General features: G+C 37.8%; 2 protein-coding genes across 2 annotated transcripts; one reads left to right on the top strand and one right to left on the bottom strand.

The window, feature by feature from the left end:
* Positions 1 to 2460: 2460 nt before the first annotated feature.
* LOC139984561 (ER membrane protein complex subunit 2-like) lies at positions 2461 to 10522 on the bottom strand. The gene is made up of 10 exons (XM_071998501.1): positions 10373 to 10522; positions 9554 to 9667; positions 8983 to 9133; positions 7935 to 7992; positions 6546 to 6631; positions 5763 to 5822; positions 5299 to 5380; positions 4381 to 4491; positions 3299 to 3403; positions 2461 to 2929 (listed from the first exon to the last, which is right to left on the bottom strand). Exons 1-10 carry the CDS (start codon positions 10395 to 10397, stop codon positions 2858 to 2860), a joined length of 864 nt encoding a protein of 287 aa, XP_071854602.1. The 5' UTR covers positions 10398 to 10522; the 3' UTR covers positions 2461 to 2857.
* On the top strand, positions 10521 to 15841 carry LOC139984563 (33 kDa inner dynein arm light chain, axonemal). Its single transcript, XM_071998503.1, has 6 exons — positions 10521 to 10663; positions 11112 to 11260; positions 11850 to 12019; positions 12941 to 13119; positions 13518 to 13682; positions 14530 to 15841. Exons 1-6 carry the CDS (start codon positions 10583 to 10585, stop codon positions 14566 to 14568), a joined length of 783 nt encoding a protein of 260 aa, XP_071854604.1. The 5' UTR covers positions 10521 to 10582; the 3' UTR covers positions 14569 to 15841.
* The last annotated feature ends 1161 nt before the right edge of the window (positions 15842 to 17002 follow it).

Raw genomic sequence — 17002 nt, 5'->3', positions numbered from 1 at the left:
AAAAGACCAAAACAAAAACCAACTCCCCCCTCCACTCCCAGCTTAAAGGAAAGATCGAATTACGAGACAGTTCACCTTCAAGCATGAAAATTAACGGTATCAACATACAAAGAAAAAAACGGCAAAGTAATTCAGAATTTTGATGATACATTAAAGCAACAGTATCCTCCCACATCCTCCTGAATTGCATATTTTCCTCCCTGCACCACACCCAAACATCTAATACTAGTTGTCCACCCCAATCCAATCCTCATTTCTCACACTAACAGAGGAAACAATCAATATAACAGACTGGAATGTACAAAACCAAAAAAAAAAATATCAAGTAAAAGATGGTTCATTAACATAATCAAATAACCCCATTATTACCTCTAATAACTGACAGTAGCACCCCATTATTACCACCTTACCCTATACCCTCCTGCATGCATTGTTCTTTTTACTAGACACCAATATTCCACATTTTGTTACATAAACTCTGGGCATGTTTGCATGCAATAATTTTCTTTATGCATCATGGAAATTAAGAGAATAACCTTCCTTACATGATTAAGAATTTTAACAAAGTTAACAGATGTGCTGTGAAATATTTAAACGATACTTCAGGTGGAAATTTATACCTGTCAGATGACGGAGGGACACGTTGTAAGCATTCTGGTGAACTTTGCATTCATTTCCTATACACCGTTTTTGGAGAGAACAACCTTTTTCGAAGTTGGTATGTTTTGCAGCAGATGTGAACTTGAAGCAAACAGGTGTGATGTCATAGCAGCACAAAAAAAAAGTCTGATTAGTTTCAAAATTTATCGACAACTTTCTCCACCAACATTGGGATACATATTTTCATATGATTAGTTTTGATATACTCTACCCTCATTGGTATATTGTTAACTGTACATCCCTCTTAGGTAAAGTTGGAACCCTATCCGATAAAATCCAATGTCAGTGAAAAATAAAGTTAAGACAAACCACTTTGCTGTCAATGTGCAATTATAACATCACACCTGTTTGCTATAAGATCACTTATAAATGGCAATATCTGTGATAATTTCAATTATCAAAATATCTTGATCACGCTTCGTAGTAATTGAATGCAAATTAATGCTTACGTTATGTTCCTCTTTCATTAGTTCAGATAAACATATTTCCTTTGGACAATCCTTCAAGGTAAGGGGGTGGGGGGGAGGGGGGTTCATCTCACTACAGACATGGGTATCTCTTTAATACTTCAATTTAAATAACACTACTCAAGTCTTTGTGCTAACTGATCATAATGCCTAACAGTCCACAGGTGAATCTGTACGATTTTGTGATACACAACGAAACATACACTCTACAATCAGCGGTCAAAAAGTATGACAGGATGACCTATACCATTTTAATCGTACTAGTCACCAAACTTATCCAATCCATTAAAGGAAAGAACCATCAGGAGTCAAGTTGGAATACAACACCTTTATCATTCTTCAACCTAATGTAAATATCTAACTGTAAAGTTAAATTTGGTTTCCTTAACAGTTAACACACACAATCATCTGATCTCCACTCTATCATCTCTAAGATATGGTTAAATCCTAATTATCTGTTAAAATCCTGTCTTCCAAGATTTTGATATAAACAGGGAATAATTTATCCGGTATCGCATCACAAAATGTTATGTAAACTGGTCAGATAACTATACAAGTACTTGTCAAGATGCCCAGCAGTTTGTGTACACAGAAACCACAGAGAAACCATAAGAGGACAAAGGTCAGAGTCTTAGAAACTGCTACACACCTTGAGCACTGTTATCAGTGGACATGTCTGCGCTTTATAAATCCTCAATGTTATTATTATTATTTATTACATAAACTTTAAACACTAAAGAAAAAGCAGCAGCAGCTGCAAGATCCTGCTCAGCTAAGATGAATCAATATCAAACAATAGGGATTGTCTCTGAACACCTGCATTGTCTATTGTGTGAAACTGTGGAGCACAACAGACAATGAAAAGCTGCAGCAGCTGCAAGATCTTGCTAGCATGATTCAATAACAGACAATAGGGATTGTCTCTGAACACCTGCATTGTCTATTATGTGAAACTGTGGAGCACAACAGACAATGAAAAGCTGCAGCAGCTGCAAGATCTTGCTAGCATGATTCAATACCAGACAATAGGGATTGTCTCTAAACACCTGCATTGTCTATTATGTGAAAGTGTGGAGCACAACAGACAATGAAAAGCTGCAGCAGCTGCAAGATCTTCCTAGCATGATTCAATAACAGACAATAGGGATTGTCTCTAAACACCTGCATTGTCTATTGTGTGAAATTGTGGAGCACAATAGACAATGAAATGCTGCAGTGGCTGCAAGATCCTGCTCAGCTAGGATGAATCAACATGGAACCATGGAGAGTACTCTATGCAGACCCAGCAGGGCCTTCTGTGTGATAACTGCAGAGCACAATAGATTGTGTCCTTCACAGCCTGGCTGCAGGATGCTGCAGCCCCATCCATATGACATTGTGCCTTAAAAAGACAGGTTGGATAAAGAGTTACTGGTACTAATTAACATAATCTCCTTAAACAATTTCCTAACTTCATAGAATCAACACAAATCTGACCATCTGGGTTTCTCCAGAGCACCCTGATAACACTACATATGGTCAAGTCTGCTAATATATTTATGATTTCAAGACTTGGCTGAACATCAAAGGTGGAACATCTTGGGGTTTTCATGTCTTCCTTGACTCCTCATTTCACCCAGTTTGGATAAACCTTGGTCATCTGATTTTACAAGACTTTCCATAGAGCACATTTTCAATCTGCAAGGTGGGTTTAGGACATCGGTTGTCTGCAGAATTTTCTTCTTTTTCTTTTAGTTGCCAGACGTAATCGCTAATCTATCAAACATCTCGCCCAAAACTTCTTCATCTTTAGGTTCAGATTGCTGAAATTATCACAAAGTAAGATACAGACATTTAATATTTAGTATTCATATAAATATTAATATTCACATTTACCATGACAAGATTATCTGTCCAGGGACATAATTATGAATTTATTTATAAAAACCTCTTAATGTATATCATGACAAAATTTCATTGCAAAAAATTCAACCTAACCAGTGACTTTCAGTACTAACGTATGACACAGAAAACATACACAAAGAGTAAAACTAATAACAAGAAAGTGTTGTTGAAAGTGAAACAGAAAAGACATAGCTTTTAAATTTAGCGACATCTGGAGAACAGCTTACATAAACAATGATCATCTGAGCATCACCAGGTTATCATCCTAATTACCATAATGTCCTCACCTTGTATTTGTAGTCTAACTGTACTTTAGCCCACGACGCATACTTGGTGTTTTCTGTCTTCTTCTTAGCGGTTGATTTCGATGACGATGCTATATGATAGGCACACTAAACAAAACAACAAACAAAAACAAAGAAATCATATTTATAGAGACTCACAGACATCAACCTTGAAGGAACAACAATAAGACAGTTGAGAGATCGTCCACTGTCAGAGAACGATTGTTAATTATGAAATGACATAGTTTCAGTTTATGACGTTATTAAATCTTTGTTGAGCTTAAATCAAGGAAAAACAGAACAAAGATGCTACTTTAGTGATACTATAACAAAAGGCATTATAACATAAGGCATTATCAGTAGGCAACCTGTTAGGAGGAGTCATTTTCCAGACAAGAAGGTAACAGGTAACTCCAACAAAGCACACAGTGTCACTTTCACCGACCAAACTTTAATGATACTAACAAATGACAATTGGACAGAAACCTGACAGTTTGCAGACGAAACGATCAACGTTAAAACTACCACAGTTGCGAGAAACAAATCATTCTATTCTCATCTAGAGCTGAAGGGCTGAAATTGATGACATATTATAAATAGATGTTAGGGGACAAGATACTGAGATTAGGTTTTCGATCAATAGTGAGGGAATCTTTTGCCTGTGACATTAACCCGTGAATTGGTTCACACTTCAATCAGTAAGGTCGGGTCGGCTGAGCTATAAACAAGATAGATCTATTCAGTTAGATTTGAGAGTAAAATGAGAACAAGGTTTGGCCAAATGAATCAAACAGAAACAATACAAAGTTTGAAGTGAACTGTAGACTTCATAATCTAATCCACAATTCTTAGCAAGGAATTCTTTTGTTACATATAACCATTTACTAGTAGGCATCAAATAGTAACTATAAGGGGAATAAGTGGGGGGGGGGTGTGGTAGGGGAAGAGAAATAACTTCCTACCACTTGCAGTCAATTCATTATTATTATTTAATTATTATTATTAAATTATTAAATTATTACTAGTAATATTATTATTATTATTTTTTAATATTATTATTGTTAAGAAGCTCTTAGACTACTTACCAGCAACATGCCATATAAAGCCCTTATATTATTACTGTTCAGTTTCACTGCTTGTGCAAAATACTTCCTCGCTATCTCCAAGTTGTCTATACCTCCCTGAGTGTAAAGAATCTGTAAACAAAATGAACAAGTGGTTGACAAATCAAATCCCTGATACCAATGTTTCACTCTGCTGTTGATTTATACGGCAGGTAAGTTATTTTCTTCGACAGGAGGATGTATACAGCTTTACAGAGCACACAGAAGCAATCTAATACACTAGTATCAATACAGGGCAAGGAAAGCAGAGTGTTTTGGGGAAAACTTGAAAAAGTGCCCCATAATCATCAACCAAAAGTGGCTTACCCCACATCCCACCCCCCTCCCCCCATTCACGTTCAATGAAACTGAAAAGTGTCCATTTTGTAATCTTAATGCCCTCATTTTGTTTTTGTTTCATAATAAATCCCATCCATTTTGGTAACATTAAAAAGTGTTCTTTCTTGTAAGCAGATAAGAATACTTTATTTTAGGGGGGTGTTGGGGGGGGGGGCAATTTGTTAAAAGAGGAGGTGGGGATGGGTAATATGTGGAGGCAGTGTGGGGAACAGGCTCCAAAGTCTGCAGTGAAAGTCCTGTGAAAAGATCTGTGAAAAAAATTGCCCGCTCCCCCAGTCCCATCTGAGCCATATCAGTGACAGTCCTCTTAATACCTCTATCTTACCTCTGCGTATCTCTGGTGGTACAGATGGTGATTACTCAAAATCCCCTCCCGTCCCAGCCCCATCTGAGCAATATTAGTGACAGCCCTCTAACTACCCCCTATCATACCTCTGCGTATCTCTGGTGGTACAGATGATGGTGGCGATTATTCAAAAAACCTCCCCCCCCTCCCTAGTCCCAGATCAGTGACAGCCCTCTTACTACCCCCTATCTTACCTCTGCGTATCTCTGGTGGTACAGATGATGGTGGGGATTATACAAAATCAGCTCCTCAAAGCAAAAAGCTGCCTTTGAATAGCTGTGGATGACATTATTGATAAAAGTACTGATTTAGGCACAAATTAATTCTTTTTTAATCTTTTTGCATGACATAGCGATGAAGAGGGTACATTGTTGGAACATCGGTAAGCGGCTATTCTGAATAGCAGCTTCCTGGTTACATAGCGGTATAGCGCTCTGTATGGAAGAAACTGAGATTTTTCAATATCACAACCCCTTCCCCCCCTCCCCCCCAAAAGGCAGAAAAAAATGAAAGGAAGGCATAAACCATTAACCTCCAAACTTAATGAAACAGTCAACATATTCAATACACACAGGTATAATGTTTTTGTAACAAATCTATTTTCAATTTCAAGATAGAATGGATGCAGAGTATAGTCAGTAATTTCGGTCATACTCACTCTTGTTCTTGTATGTACAACTCTGCTAGCTCCATCCAAGCCTCACTGTCACTCATGAAACTGAAGCAAATAGAAAGGCAGAAAAATATGTCTGAAAACGATGAATGATTTTCTGCCACACGAATGTATACTGCTACCTCTTATCGCAAAAGTAACATCGTAACAAATAAACCTTAAATCAGAAAGTTTTGTCCAGGAGAGTACAGACTACCGACAGCCCGACATCCTCTTCACTACAATATTATCTCGCCCCCTCCCCCCCCCCCCACCCAGCCTAATTAATAATAATATATAAAAACTAAAGGCAAATGTTCTCATTCCAGAAAGCAGGCTCATCTATCAATCTAACTGGACTAACCTAGCATAGTGCACAATATCATTATGGTCAGTTCCTCAGAAATATCTAGGAACTCAATAGGAACCGAAAACTTAAAACATATATCTTATTCGTGACTTCAAGTAACATCTTGCCGATGCCTGCCTTACAACCTCTAGTCAAGAACTATAGTTCTGAATGCACCACATGAGTGATCTGTTGAATATATGTAATTAAAAACAAAAAACATTTGAGGTTTTGAATTAGTTAAAGTTAGCTTAAAGTTAGCAAGTAGGTCCAGACCAAGCAGCCAAATTCAAAATGATTTCCCTTTTTTCTTGACCTATTTTTAAAGAACATTTCGAACCATTTAGAGTATTTCAGAGCTGGATATCTTGGAAAACAATAACCCTCCAACACCCTGGGTGAATCTGATGGGAGGGGGGGGGGGGGAGTGGGGAACTCACCTTGCAATATACTTATTCAACTCTTTGATTGCACTTGGGATATCATTTTTTCCTTTGTGGATGGCGACTAGCCTTTTCATCACCAGCTGCGGCAGATAAAATTTAAAAAAAGAAAATTAAGACAAATTTCTACTCACTTGGAGTGATTACAGCTTAAAGAGGAATCATGATATTTAAGCAGGTCTTTCAGTCTTTCTCTTATTTTGACAAGAAACCCTTTACTGGTAAGGTTGTGAATAAAATCAGAAAATCCTTTGAAAAGACGACATAAGGCACACATTTATTTTTGTAGACTGATAAAATCACTTATCTATCGGTCAAGGTAGTATAATTTCTATAACGTTTTCAATTCTTGACCCTTGACCGTTTTAAGCAGCCGAGGTTCATCTGTCAAAGTGACTGGACTAAGGAGTCTAATTACTCTAATACAACGACCATTAGGTCAAATACCTCAGAAACACAAAAACTAAATGGGAGAACATAAGACATTAATGGATTCAAATGACATATTTATCATATGTTATTAATATTGTCAACAACTAACGATATTGATGCTCTGTTGTTTACATGAATTGGTTAAAAAAAACATGTTTTGGTGATGAAGCATACAACTGACTTTGAGATTGCACTGAAAGATCTGATTTATTGGCTCCAATTATAGACCATTGCTATAGCTAGGAAAGTTGTGTGATTACATAAACAAACCTGCCAAGGTCGTAAATCAACCTCCGGCTCTACAACTAGCCTGCATAGCTTCTTAACACCATTAAGCTATTTGTGAAAACACTTGGGTAGAAAAATGCTCATGTCTACAGTGTAGTTAATCATACAACGTTCACACAAAGACCCTCGATCAAACAAGGAAATATATGTGGCAGGGCGTTGCAGACTAATTGGTAAAAAGAGGTCATGTTACCACCAAGGCAGGTCATTTTACGTAATCTCAAGAAACTTTTCATTGATAGCGTGCTATAGTTGGGGTCTATAGGGCAGACCTTTAAAGTGGTCTCAATGTGGACAACACGTGGGAATCTCGCAGTCTTTTTTAAGTCTTTTGTAAAGTCAAGCTTTAAAATATCTGATTCATTACAAACTCCTAAATATAAGCTCTATTAAAAAAACCTTTTCTTCAAGGACTTTATACACCACTTTTTTGAAATAGAAGGAAAGGGTGAATTGAGATTAAGAAACAAGCCACAGCAAAGATAAAGCAAAGATACCCCCCTAGACTGCAGGAAAAAAACACCCATTGCAGGAATGATTAACTATCCCATCGGGAGGAAGGGGTAGGCAATTGGAACGAGGAGGAGGAGAAGGAGGAGGAGGAGGAGGAGGAGGAGGCAGAGGATATAACTTTCTCTTCCTAAATTCAAATCAGTGTAACCTCACCCCGTTTGCTGGATCGCCTTTCAGTATTTCTTCGTACGTTTCTTTGGCACTTTCAAAGCTGGAGAAGAAACAAATAAGAAACATAATTAAGGAGCTCCACGAAAGATCTGACTAGATGAAGTCATGCGTGAAGACGACCCAAGGCCGGAATGTGTACAACTGTCAAACGTTCGTTCCAAGGTGAGAGTAGTCTCATTAATTTAGCAAAATATGTTACATAGTGAAGGTATATTTATTACTTTGCCCAGATAGGACGCATTCATGACAGAGACGAAAAGGACACTAATGCAAAAGAAGGAGGGAAATGAAACTGCAGAACAAACACAACTGTCCCTTAAAAGGTGGATGCCTACAGACAGGGATCATCTACCAAGCAGAGGCCACAAGTGGAGATAACAAAGAATCCTACATTGCACTCACCACAACTGAATTCAAAAAAGGATATAGCAATCACAAAACGCAACAGAATTAAGCAAACCCATCTGAGAATTGAGGGATGACAATCTGAAAGACTACCACATAAAGTGGAGGATATCCGTACAACCCCGCAACTAATGTATAGCGGAGAAGTATTTCATTCTACTGAAGCCAGGCCTGCGCACCCTGAACAAAAGAAACGAACTAATGGCTAAATGCAGACACCAAAACAAATACTTTTTGAGTGCAGTAACGTAGAACCTTAAGTTGATATGCACAGTCTTACTATAGGCACTGACAAATGCACACGTATATTGTACATGTGTGTATGAAGCAGTCTATCTGACATTGTAGGATGGCTGTCTAGTCCAGAAAACACCATCCATTATCATTATCCATATATATAGATATATTTATATATGCCAAAGGAGAAATGATACAAGATACAAGATCATGAAAGTCTAATTACTGAGGTAACAGATGGTCCATGACAAGATGTAGGTATACCTGTTACTTTCCGTCAACGTTAGGAGTGATATATACGGTTCTTTGAAAAAGAGTTCTGATAAATAACAACTGTTAATCTCTTTCATATCAGTTTGGGTTACGGCCAAAGGAAAGAGGTACTCACTCTCCTTCTGCTTCTTCCAGCATGCCATGTAACCTCTTTGATCTTGAACTCTGTGGGAATTGTTCACGTACTGCATGGATGCATAACCTGGCAAGACTTAGCTTTCCACAGTCGAGGGATGCTATACTGACTTGTTCAAACAAAGGCCAAACTGCACAAAAGGAAAAGAGTTTTCTTTTCATGAAAGTGGTAAATATTTGGCCATTGAAACATGTTAAATAGAACAGAAGAAAACAGCTGGCTCACATGATCTCTGACCGAAATGGTTTTTATATTGCAAGGTGGAAACACTGTTGCAGCATCAAGTATCAGGAGGGACTACATCAGTTACGTGGGTTGGCTGTCAGCACTGAGAAGCTACCAAATTGGTCGCTTCTGTGTAAATCTTGGAGTTGCTGTTGCGACATTACGATACATATATTGAAGTCTTTGCTTTACTTGGAATATGAAATGTAATTTTATGTAAAATGTTAATCAAACACTAATGAAAATCAATGCAAACAGCAGCTTTAACATTTTAAATTCAAGTTAATTTTAGATGGCAAGGATAGATTTAGCATCTTATTCTAACCTTCATCTCCAAGTTTCCTTCTGTAATTTGCTAAAAGATACTCTCCTAGTTCAGCTGTTTCCGTGCTGTTTCTGACTTTGTCTTCTCGCCACTTCCTCAGCTTGTCTCTTACATCTGATGGGAAAAAATGAGTCTCATAAAATAACCACAGTATAGTTACATTTTTTTGGGCCTAGCCTATGTGATGGCTCTTGCAGTATGATCCACACTGTGCAACTTCCTCTACAACTTGTTAACTGAAAACTGATGCAAGTGGTCAAACACAGTATAGTAAATATTTTTCTCCTACCAAACTTGGTAAATGTTATACAAGTTTTCGGATTAGACGTTTATCATTTTAGTTTCATTGGCAAATAGAAAATTGCTGGGATTGGATGCAAAATGCTATTTTTTCCTATGGCCTAGCCTATGCTTAATCATAACATATTGATCACTAGGCTTAATTAGTTGAACTTTTGTTTTCTCTCTCCAACGTTGTAACGAAACTTTAGATAATGATACAATTTAATCATCAGTTTGGTTCCCAGTAAGCATATGAATATTTATTCCCATTTACATCAATTTGTTACCGAAAAAGAAGACCTAAGTTATGCCTACAAATAGGTTTTGTACTGTATAGGTAGGTAGCCTAACGTTACGTTTGTTCAAGTCATTGTCGAATTCGGATCACTTCATGTTCGCATTTTTAAGAATATACGGTAAAGTTTGTGGTAAATAAAGCAAACAAAATGGCTTATCTAACAATCAATGGTCACCACTATGATTCTCTTAAAAGACTTAATTCCCTAAGCAGATTGACAAAATGGAAACATGTCGAACCTTCGAAGTCCATGGTAGCGGCCATGTTGTGTCGTACATTTGTGAACGGTGCATTCTGGGACACACACTTATTTACTTCCGGTCGACAATAGTTCGTTGCCAAGGACCGACACTTCGATAACAACCGATGCAAAATTAGCTAGGAGACTTTGAATTGCTATTTAAACCTCAATTACTGATATTTTACGGTAAATTATAAGTACACGCAAAATGATTCCACCGAATTCTTCATTGGTAAAATATGACAACCCCGTTCTTGTGAGCAGGAATACGGAGAAAAAGACGCCACGGGTAAACAAGCACTTCGTACTTCGTAATCGTAGGGACTGCCTAGGCTAGCATACATACCATTGTATTTGTAGGCCTTTGAAGTATGATGATAGGCCTACTTTGCAATCAAGGCTACAATTAGACCTGTTCTGTAGCAGTGTAGCTTATGCTTGGCATCAATAAGACCCTTGAATAATTGGACAGTGATTCATAGCCTAGCGTGTTATCAATGTTACAGTAATTGCAACATTAAGCACCTTGCTGGATGCTGCTCCTTAATCCTACGTTTGTAATGTTAGTTGTTACTTGTAGCCTGGTGGGGGCCTACCATTTACCAATCAGCAAACTTGAATGTTACTGGCAATGGTGATTCTTGACCATATTGAACAATGTCACATTATTGTAGCTAAAACTTTGCTAAATATTGCAATGCTTTCTTGTACATATTTTAGTTTTGTTTCTTTGATAGGCTAGAGCACTGAAGACTACACCACAGCAGCCCACAAATGGAGGACCTGTGCCCAATCCTCCACCTAAGGGTGGAAGCAAATTGCCACCTATGGAACAGCAGAAAGCTCAACAGACTGATGAAATTCTTAACTCTATACTACCACCACGGTAAAGTTATATTGCAAACAACTGATATTAAATAGACTGAGTTGCCATAAAAATGCATCTGATAATCTTTGTTTCTTATAAGACTGTTAGGTGATTATAAACATGTCACATGAGAATATTATTACTTGCAACCATTTGTGTATATTTGCATAGCTGTATTGTTCATATGTTCTTTTCCACAGCTGTTTATAATTGTTGAAAGGGATAGATGGATTGGTAACGATTAAATAACATCACCAACTTTTTCAAGAATAAATTGAAGAGTTTTGTATCCTAATGGTCAGGAGAATTTTTATTTTAAATACCAAAATTTTCCAAATTGTTTTCTATGAGGTTCTGATTCCCCAAGTAACTTCCGTACATTTAGCCTAATTAATTAATTAATTGCTTGGTGACAATGGCAACTTATGTTCTAATCTGCTATGAAAGTGGTTTTGCCATTAGTCGCTCTGTAGGAGACGGTAGGTGCAACAAATTAACTTTTTAAACAAACCCAGCTGATCTAAAAGGATGCACATAGTTGACACTGACAAATTACCATGACAACTGATTTCTATTCAAGCCTGTTATTCTCTGCTGAAATCAACAGTGAATGGACAGAAAATGGCCAATTATGGGTCCAGCAAGTTTCAAGTACACCAGCCACGAGACTTGATGTTGTCAACTTACAAGAACAACTGGATATGAAGCTTCAACAAAGACAAGCCCGGGAGACTGGAATTTGCCCCGTCAGAAGAGAGCTCTATTCGCAATGTTTTGGTACGTTACGTGGACCATAAATTCTACCGTTCTATATTTCTGTGACAACTCAAATTTACTATTTATTTTTAGTTATTTTTTCTTGTGAGCAATTTACTCACTGAATGATTACTCATCTGTTTAAAAGCCACTAGAAAATTTAAGTTTTGTGATTAATTTGTATTTATAGATAGGTAAGGTAAGAATTGCATACTTTAGTTAGTTTCCGCAGGTCTTCTCCCACAATGAGATCTTTGAGGTAAAGGGACAAAGGGTAAGGCTAGTTTCTAAACGATTTACAGCTATTTCTCTATACATTGGAGCTATGGGGGGTTTTTTCCTACCAAAAAGTATAGTAGTTGAAGATGTATGTCTAATCACAAAATTGTGACTGAAACAAGGTTGTAGTTAGGGCAGTTTTAGTGGTGACATTATATTAGAAATTGTGTACCAGTCAGGGTTTGGCAGGGTTCAGAGAAGCTCCTACTGCACGTTTAAGGTGTTTGCAGAGTACAAAAAAAATTGGTATGTGATGACCCTTGCCCCCAACCAAACATGGGCAAGACTCAATGGATATTTTGACACCCATTTAACAAATCTTTCAAGTGAAAGTTAAACCCACTGAGCTTGGAAGATAACATAATGTGCATTATAGGGCTGGTTTCATGTAACAAACGGCAAAAAACAGACTATTTCAGCTCTGAGTCCCAGGCGGAATTTTTAAGTGTGGGATGGGCCAGCTCTGCGCTGCCCACATTGGCTACAACTCTGAACTGAAATGTATTTGGTTTCGATGGTCAATGAAAAAAATAAACTCTGCCAATGTTTTTGTTATTTGTTTGCTACTTTTCTTTACAACTCAGCTTATCTAGTGAGCTGTATTTAGTCTCAGATTTACAAACCAGAATTTACTCTTACCTTTGTTTTTTCTTCTTTTTCTAGATGAACTGATCCGCCAAGTAACAATCGAATGTGCCGAGAGAGGTCTCTTGTTATTGCGAGTCCGAGACGAAATACGCATGACTGTCGCAGCTTATCAGACACTGTACGAGAGTAGCGTTGCCTTTGGCATGCGGAAGGCTTTGCAGGCAGAACAGGGCAAATACGATATGGAGAAAAAGGTCAGTATCTCCATCTTTAAAATCTGTTATTAGTTGTTGTCCTTGGCAAGGTTTGAGCAGAAGGTGAGAGGGGGTGGGGTGCCTGAAAAAGGAATGCTTGGACGCTTCTTCAAGTCCCATTGCTTGAAACATGCATACAAAACATCTTTGCACAAACTTGTGATTTTGTTAAAAAGTGATTATACTAAACTATTCACAGAGTGCATCAATTTTACAGGGAGAAAGATCTTCTTTGCAATAAATTTACACAAACCCTCCTAGTGCACTTTCAACTTTTAGTTGAGAAAACTGAATGGATCTAGCTAGAGAGAACACTGAGGCTGTATAGTTCTAGTTTTTACAAATCAAATACTGCCATATGCTGTTCACTGCCCATAAATTCTTCCCTATCTGCCAAGATCGAAGAGCTGGAAGGTGAAAAACGAGACTTGGAACGTCAGGTGAACGAACTGAAGGCAAAGTGCGAAGCCATCGAGAAGAGAGAGGCGGAGAGACGATCGGTCGAAGAGAAGAAACACACAGAAGAAATACAGTTTCTCAAAAGAACAAACCAACAATTAAAGGTAAAGATCATCCTTGTCATGAATTATTGATTTTATCTGGCCGGGATTTGATTGATTGATCGATCTCGGGTGGCCATATCCATATCTTATCTGAAGAAAGGAGTTCAGGTTGTTGCAGTCTGGTTATAAGTGGAAGCCAGGGCAGATCCTCCAATGCAATACCAAACTGACTGTAAAAAAAAAACATAACTTAATGGCCAATGGTTAGCATGACTGAAATACAGTATTTCTACTGTAAACTAAATCTTTGAACTATCATTGTTGTTGTTTTTTAAGTTTATAATTACAGTTTTTTAAAGATTATCTTTGTAAAATAAAGAGCCCTTTTTGAAATAAAAGGTTTTTAAAGGTTTGGCTGGGGAGGTCTGTTATAGGGTCTAAGTTTAGGGGTCCACCCTCTCCTTTGGTGGGAATTGAGTTTGAAAGGTACCTTACATGAAAATGAGACCAGATATTTTAAAGTTCAATTACTCAATCTCAATTTAATATCTGGACTAATGGAGTGTTAATATTGACAATTAATATTTCTGTGCTATAATAAGAGGAGTTAAATGGCACAAAAACATCATACTTAAAATTCTTCCACTTTATTACAACATCGTCAGAACTACCAAAAGATCCATTATTTAGGAAATGTGTTTGTTCAGCTAGATTCTCAAGTAAGATAGATAAGAAAGACAAAGGACATGTCCTGAAAATCCAAATGTAACCCTTTCAATGTAGTATGTACCCTTGAATGTCCAATATAAGTTAAGTTGTTTGATCATCAAAAATATATAAACATTTTTACCTAAGCCATTATTTCTCTGTTTGTTTTATTGGTGGCGTTTTTTATTTTCCTTTGCAGACACAACTAGAGGGCATCATCGCACCAAAGAAGTCTTAGAGGGCGACATTTAAAAAGTTTGTGCAACCCAAAGTTCAGGCTAAAGACAACCGTCCAGTCAGAGATGCCTTACTTGTGGACCAATGAATTACCAAGACTGCTTTGTTTTTGTTGATGGATTCAAATACAAATATTTTATTTGTTGAATATAATTCTTAGGCAGTTACAGCATACTTTCAACTTTTTAGTTTTGTATTCCCATTTTTTTTTTTTCAATGGAAGGAATCACAATGGTTTTTTCTTCTATGGAATTCTTCTGAATCGTATACAAGATAAAATGGAAAGAATTTTTTTCGTGAACTATTTGCTCAAAGAGTTAACAGGAAAGGCAAAGTGGTTCTTTCCAAAGTGAATATTAGTATACTTTTACTTTCTATTATTGAATACTGGATATAATTTGAATAAGAATTTAGATTTGGGAATCCAGTCAATTCATATATATTTATTTTTTACTCTTTTTCTAGTTGATTATATGTTCCTGTTAGTGTTCTTCCAGTTTAGTCAATAAATTTTCAAATAAAAAGCACCTTGATCCTCACCCCATGATGTGGGTTATTTGAATATTTGGTTCCGTCCTGTCATAAATATGCAGCTTTACTTTGTGACATTCCTGGTTTCAGTTTAATGCATACACACAAACTAGCACATCAGTCTATTTAATAATGTTCTGCGAGTGTTTACGTCTTACTCTAGTAGAGTGGAGTGTACTCCCTACACAATTGCTTTGCTTTCGTATTACCTTTGCATAAGAGCTACTGTAATTCGACTTATATATTCAGAGTTACTGGGATGCCCTGTTAATATGGACATCCAGAGTTCCTGACGACGGTCACAGCTTGGACCTCTAAAACGACGTATCCATTGATGGGACAGCTTCTTTCTTTACCTACCGTGGTGCCTTCAGCAGTTTCCCTTTAATGCCCAAGTTTCTATACATGTTAGCACTATACAGAGGTAGTGAGTTACATATATATATTTTACATGTACTATGTTGTACATGTATTATATTTTCTAGCATAGTTACCTGTACTGGTACTCACCCTTGTGCATTTGTTATTGTACCTGACGGGCTTAGGTACTACTGCTCATACAAAGAGGAATTACATTTGTACTCAAACAGTTGTACTAGTACTCAAGCTGTTAAACTAGTGCTCAAGCTGTTAAACTAGTACTCAAGCAGTTGTACTTGTCCTCACGCTCCAGGGTAAAATAGTCGTCTTTACAATACTGTCTATTATTTGAATGATATTAAAAGAGTAATGTGGCTTGTGAATCATCTTTGTTGCCTCATCTTTAATGCTTCCAATAGTCTAAAGAGCATGATTTCAAAGGTGGGGGCCAAATTCTATCCTCCCCCTCCCTGATTTAGGTAGGGGTACAATCCTTTATGGAAGGGTGTCCTGGCCCCACAGAGAAGTGCTTTAAACCCTCTCCTACTGAATGATATTCCCCATCCCCCACTTCCACTGAATATTTTTGCCTGACTGGCAATGGAGTTAGGAGGACCAAGGGATCCCCCTCCTTATCCACCCCTCTCCCACTCGGTCTCTCTCAATAAAGTCCTCTACTTCCAAATTACTTCCCAGACATTCAGTGTTAGACAACAAAGTGTGTCCATGAGGTAAAAATATGGCAATTGAGTGACCTCTAACCCTTGAAGTATTTACAGGTACCTTAATTGTTCCTCTGACTGGTCTTACAATTACCATTGGTACATTTCTGGTGGGCTTTTATAAATCGTGGTTAGTTATTCCCAGATATTGGTTTGCAATAGTCCGATGGATTAGCTACCTAGTTGCAGAACCTTTAGTATGCCCGAACAGGTGTAAAATTAAAGGGGACACATGATTTGGTGACACTGGCACTTGATGCACTGAAGAAGACTACCCCACCTCAGTCTCTGCCACTATGGAATCATTGCTTACTGGAAGACCACCACAAACATCGATTAGTAATCCTGAAATTTTGAAACATTCTGACCCTACCAAGTCAAGGCATAGTCCAGTATCAAGAATCTCAATTACACTAACCCACATTCTTTTCATGATACTGGTAGCTTTTGTTTCACCATTGTCAATCAAGTTTCCTTCTTTCTTTTCACCCATGAAGGTTTGTCAGATGAGGACATTTAACGTCACTACAATGACTTGATTCCATGTGTTATTAGTGCTCGTTTCTTTAATACCGCTAAACCTACGGAGGGGATACCACGATGTGTGGCATAACTTTTGTCATCTGATCACGTCTGCCTTCGACCCCTACACCCCTTTGTAACCCTCCTCTCCCACCTTCCCTTTGTAACCCTCCTCTCCCACCTTCCCTTTGTAACCCTCCTCTCCCACCTTCCCTTTGTAACCCTCCTCTCCCACCTTCCCTTTGTAACCCTCCTCTCCCACCTTCCCTTTGTAACCCTCCTCTCCCACCTTCCCTTTGT

Source organism: Apostichopus japonicus, chromosome 17 (genome assembly GCF_037975245.1).
Source record: "Apostichopus japonicus isolate 1M-3 chromosome 17, ASM3797524v1, whole genome shotgun sequence".
Lineage (NCBI taxonomy): Eukaryota > Metazoa > Echinodermata > Holothuroidea > Aspidochirotida > Stichopodidae > Apostichopus > Apostichopus japonicus.
The sequence above is the reverse complement of the archived record's forward strand: the minus strand, read 5'-3'. Positions and strand labels throughout refer to the sequence as shown.